The sequence below is a fragment of the Vigna unguiculata genome, chromosome 9 (assembly GCF_004118075.2).
Source record: "Vigna unguiculata cultivar IT97K-499-35 chromosome 9, ASM411807v1, whole genome shotgun sequence".
In the NCBI taxonomy this organism is placed as follows: Eukaryota; Viridiplantae; Streptophyta; class Magnoliopsida; order Fabales; family Fabaceae; genus Vigna; species Vigna unguiculata.
The window spans coordinates 14537874-14543436 of record NC_040287.1 but is presented as its reverse complement, the minus strand read 5'-3'; the positions used below and the strand labels follow the sequence as shown (position 1 = coordinate 14543436).

At 36.3% G+C, this 5563-nt stretch overlaps 1 protein-coding gene across 2 annotated transcripts; it reads right to left on the bottom strand.

Annotated features, from left to right (window-relative positions):
• Positions 1 to 456: 456 nt before the first annotated feature.
• Positions 457 to 4546, bottom strand: LOC114195879 (probable galactinol--sucrose galactosyltransferase 2). Of its 2 annotated transcripts, XM_028086306.1 has the most exons (13): positions 4187 to 4529; positions 3558 to 3829; positions 3363 to 3453; positions 3131 to 3271; positions 2903 to 3010; positions 2700 to 2819; positions 2201 to 2611; positions 1968 to 2109; positions 1808 to 1875; positions 1568 to 1702; positions 1241 to 1452; positions 1048 to 1136; positions 457 to 948 (listed from the first exon to the last, which is right to left on the bottom strand). In XM_028086306.1, exons 1-13 carry the CDS (start codon positions 4363 to 4365, stop codon positions 667 to 669), a joined length of 2250 nt encoding a protein of 749 aa, XP_027942107.1. In that variant the 5' UTR covers positions 4366 to 4529; the 3' UTR covers positions 457 to 666. The 2 variants fall into 2 exon arrangements, with proteins under 2 accessions (XP_027942107.1, XP_027942108.1); XM_028086307.1 differs by lacking the exons at positions 457 to 948; positions 1048 to 1136 and having other exon boundaries at positions 1335 to 1452; positions 1575 to 1702; positions 4187 to 4546.
• Positions 4547 to 5563: the final 1017 nt, after the last annotated feature.

The following is a 5563-nucleotide window of genomic DNA, read 5'->3' as shown; positions in this document are numbered from 1 at the left end:
TCAACAGAAGTTCTGACCAGAACAGATTCACATTAACAGGATATTGTCAAATGAGTGGATGCAGCCTTGGATAACCAATGAACGCTAGTTTGGTTGTTTAAGGGGAAACCAAGCACACCCCAAGTCACTGGAATCATCTACAGTTGGATCAAAATCAACCCAGTTCATGTAGCAGGAAGTAGCAACTGCTTCCTTAACTGCTCAAGGACTTCGTTCCAGAATGGTTGGCAACTGGTGAGCATGGTGAAAGGAAGAAAAGTTACAGATGTTATAAAGAATAAGACCATATCACATCACTGGTTACAGATGTTACATAAATATTTACAACTCCATTTTTTTTTTCTTAAAGCTCTATGCTGACTTGATTTTCTTCAGATACAATCCTTATTTGTGATAAAAAGAAAACGAATATTTAATAGGCGGCCAAGATTAAAGACACAGGAATCCACTGAAAAGTTCAGATAAATACTAAAGAAAACGTATTGCTTCTGTATGAACAAAATCGTTACACATCACTGTTACAGAGGTTACATAAATATTTACAACTCCATTTTTTTATTCTTAAAGCAAAAATATTCCATTCATGGTTGGTTTGGTTTAGGTGAATAAAAAAATGGCTCTCAAGAGGAATCGGGTTACATTTACTTATGACTTTATATAGCCACCTCAGTATACAAATTCTATATCCCTTGAATTGCCTTCACCATCAAGCATAAACGACAATAATCCATCTTCAGGGTTGTAGGAAAACTCCTCCTCCTTCATGTCCACAACACAACGCTTTGGTTTAACGTTGGAGTAGGCTCCAAAACGGCCACCACCTCTGCCTTTGACTTTTATTATGCACTGTGCAACATCCATGTTGCAGTCCAAGGTTTCTACTGCTCCTCCCGAATTATACATGTCAAGCAATCCTATTGGTGCAAAGTGCACATCATGACCCAACACCTGTTTAGACACACATGAACACTCTTTCTCATTAGAGACTTGGTTAAGATGGTTTTTCACAAAAATGTAGATTGCAAAGTAGGTCTATTGAGTACTGACCCTTATTGGAGATACTGTATATATTTCACATTGAAGTGTATCCAGGGACACTTCAAGTTTTCCTCTCAGAGAAACCATGGAAAGCAAGCCTGAAGTATTGTACAGTAGTTAGTTTTGGCATTTCTAGAGGAATGAATGTGTGTTAGGTTCTAAAAGGAAATGAAATGTGATTAGTTGATGCAGGATTTTTCACCTGTATTGAAGGCATATACTATGAAATTTCCACTCCAATTTTCTCCTGCAACTTCTTCAAGAAATTCAACGTCAATGGGCCTCACTTTCCCTGAAATGGTTATGTGCAAAGGTGCGGCTTCCAGCGTTTTCAGTGGCCAGCTTCCTGCTCCTTGGCAATTGAAGACGCCTACCACCCCGGTCAGTGCATTCAAATTCCAAATTTTCAGCAAACTGCAAAATAGTGAGAAGGGATATTCGTGCTCACTGTTCAGTAAAGAGTGAAAGCGAAGCAGAAAATTCTGGCCATTCTTAAGAGACAGATAGTAACATGTTACATGTTACTTACCTCTTACCATCCATCACGGGGTCTTCAAATAAACAATCTCGAGTAGGACGGCCAGCAAACCTTGCTCTCAAGACGGATCCATTAGGTAGCACTAGCTTTTTGAGGATTTTAAAATCATGATTGCCAGGTTTGTCACTGTAATGCAACAAATTTGATAAATATTTTTTTTCAAACTTTTTATATGATGAAGAAATTGTTTTCAAATGGGAACCAAGACTTTAATCTGATTTGGTGCCTTACCTTACATATACTGCACAACCACCAATTGCTCTTGCAGCAGCATGGAACTCCGCTGTCTCGTGCTTGCTCTGAAATAGAATCATTAATTAATCATATCAAGCGAGTCGTTAATATGTCCATACATGAAACATTTGGACAAGCAATGAGACAGGAATATTACATGGAACATGTCCCAGTCTGGCACAAATATCTCTCCCAGAAGAAGGCTGTTAAACGCGACAGAGGCAACGTGTAAGGTTTGATATGTTGGTTCTCTTGGCATGAAATCCTCAGATGCTCTTGCTGTTGCACTCTTCTTTGAACTGAAAATTGTGAATGTAAAATAACTAGTCAGAAAAGGGATTCAAACAAGATTTTGGATTGTACTTGCCTCTAATTAGATAGGCTGCAAACCTGTATATTGAATCAGAGTTGTGACACATGCAGCAAATGAGGTTGTTATCCTTAAAGTTCCTTGTTACGGACTGCTCTAATGCTTCTTGATACCGTTTGGTTAATGAAACACGACCACCGTACCCAGAACCCAACGTTTCTATCAAATTTTGGACGTCTACTTTGACTCCATCCACACCACAGCTGACAAGGTAACTGTGGTAGTCATTGTAGAAGTCATAGAGATTTTCTGGGTCAATGATTCCAACTCCATATTTTTCCAGGCTGTCCATGGCTATATCTCTAAGGTTCCCTGTGGCACCAGGTGACTGAATTGGATATGCAAGCTTTGGATTATATTTCTTCATTGTATCTGATGATGGGAGTACACCTCCCCAATAACCAGCTAAAGCATGCCACATGTAAACGTATCTAAAGAGTGCACAATTATATTCATGGTCAGTTTCTTAAGTATCAATGTAGTCATAGCATGGTATATTTATGGGATCAGACAGCTTACTTTACATTCATATTATGTTTGATATAGTCAACAAAATCGTGGAGATTGCTGCAAGAATTGTCAGAGTCGGCATTGATGAACTTTTTGTTTTCTCTGATGTCAGCTAGTCTAGTTGCGAACCTAACAGTTCAAAAAAGATGTGAACAAATGACTAAGAAAATGGAGAAGAAAAACATGCGGCCTCGACTGAAAAGAGAACTTACTGGGTTCCCTCTATCACTGGTTCACCTTCTTTGTGAAACGTATTGAGGATCTCTTGCCATCCATCATCAATGATGATAAACTTTGGCGAACAACCTCCATTTGAGAAACTGTTTGATAAAAGGTAAAATCGGCAGTCATTGATATCTCCAAAATTTGCTGGCTATCTATCAATAGGTGTACTTAGTTAAAAAAGTAGTATGTATCTATTTATGTATGTATATACATACCTTTGAAGGCCCTCTTTTATTCCTTGTGGACTCACTGCAGTGTAAAAAGCATCCCAAGTGCACCATCCAAACCAGTCAAGATGTGCAGGGATCCTCTTGTTTTCAAGATGACAGAAAGTCTCTTTGTGTTTCTCCAATATCCTATGTGATTATAAATAGAAAATTAACATTTCCTGACTTCTAAGCAAATAAGCAGATAGAGACTTAGGTCATTCTAGAACAAGAAGCATACTTGATTGAATCCCTGATTAACTCAAATGGATTGTCCCCTGAATTTACAAGTACTGCTTCTAGTGATTGGGAAGTTTGAACATGGGCATCTCCTGCAGCATTAAAAATCTAAAGTCATACTCATTACTTTTAAATAGCAGAGCTGAGGATGATAATAACGGGAAGGAAATGAAATAGTGAAAACTGAAGTAATTACCACTTTCGATGCAAAACTGGAGCTGATTCGATTGAGTTCCTTGTAAAGTTGCGCGAAACTGGCCATCCAAAACAGGCAAGAAGAGAATGTAGCAAGTGTTATCTGTAGCTAGCTCTTCACAGTCAGAAGAAAACTCATCCTCAAGTGCAGATTCTTCATTTGCTTGAAGGAGCAGCAATTGAGTTTCCATTGGAACATCACTGGCAGATAACCCTAGACGCGGTATCATCCACCAGATTTTGACTCTAAACAAAGATAGCAACTTATATCCCCTGCATTTTTTGTTTTGTTTTCCACAGTAAGTTGGTAAGCAACTCTCAGAGTTTGGTGCAGATTTTTCATGTATTAACTAATAACACACAATCATAATCTATCAGAATTTATTAACAAACAATCAGAACTAAATTACCAAAAAGAAAAAGAAAAAAGCCAACAAATTTTATACACGAATATAATCCCTTCTGATAAATTTTAGACTTGACTAGTTTATAAAATTAGGAAAATCAATAACACTTAACGAGGTGTATAACATGTGAACATAATCATAGACGTTTGATACAAACCTAGAAGCTTCTGGTGAAGGTGAGAAAGCCAAGCAAATAAAAAGGCGAATGAAATCAGAGACTCACTGAAGAATTCCAAGATCAAAAACATGACGAGAACTTGAAACGGTTGAAGTTGCACCCAAGAACGCGGACTCTGTTCCAACCGGAGAAACAAGAACGTTTCCGGGGACATGGGACAAAACGGTCCTGCCCCTCACCGTAAGAAACCCGTCCTTCACCGTTGGCGCCGCCGTGACAGTCATATTGGCACACAAAGGTTAAAGAGGAGTGATAACTTGATCAGATAGCAGAAGCAGCAGAAAGTATGTGAAACAGAACGTAACTGCTAATGAGTTGAATGAATGAGGTTGGAATTTGAAGTAGCGAGGTTTGGCAACAATTTATAGTAAGTTGCAGAGTGGTAGTGTGTACGAAATTTTATCCATTTCAGACATCATATCATATGTTTGACAGAAAGGGACAGCTAAGGTCAGCCTGCGACAATGAATGAAATATTTTTGTTTTTTTTTTGAACGTCGAAAACTTTACAATTACCACAAGTTGCAACTGCAAGGTCGGTCCTTAACAACTCAGCTTTTGCCTAATCCGTGCCTCGTCAAGGATGAGTCAGCTTAATCTACAAAAACAAAATATGTTTTTAATATGTATAATTCAAGAACACTAATAATCTAGGAAGCTTCTACTCATATCCTAGAACCTATCTCACATCCCTACATCTCTAGATTTTACTACTTTTTGGATATCATGTAAGGTGAGTGCATTAATCTTTAAAATGATTATTCGTAATTTGTATATCTAAATTGATCATAATTATTTACTTGATAGAATAAGGTTATATTCTCTTGTTAACACAATTTTGAATTACTTATTAGTATTTTCCTTCTTTTATTGTTAATTTATATAAGTTTTATTGATGGTTCATGAAAATAATAATGTGTCTAATCAGAATTGTGCATTCTAAACAAGTTGTTAAAATCTTGTACTCTTTTAATATGAAATTGTGAATCAGGTAAACTTAATTTGGTCAGATGTTATGTCATCAATTAAAACTTTAATTTTTTGGGAATTCTTGTGTTGTGGTTTATCTATTGATTTGAATGTTCAAAATTGAAAAATAATTTTATACTCTATGTGTTATTAAGAATAATATTGATTATTTCTCTTATTTGTTTTCTATTCTTCTATTACTATGTAATTATATTTGCTATTACGAAAATAATAACATATTTTAACCTTTCCTAAAGTGTATTTTACTTTTATGATGACTTACATAATAATCTGAGTAAAATTTTTCAGTATTTCATTATCAAACTCTATTATCCTATAATAATATTCAACAAATAAGCGAGCTATGAGCAACTTTCCATACTTACATTGCATGTAAAAGAACATTGATGTTCTTGTATGTAGGACCAGTAACTACATTTTTAAGCCGTAATA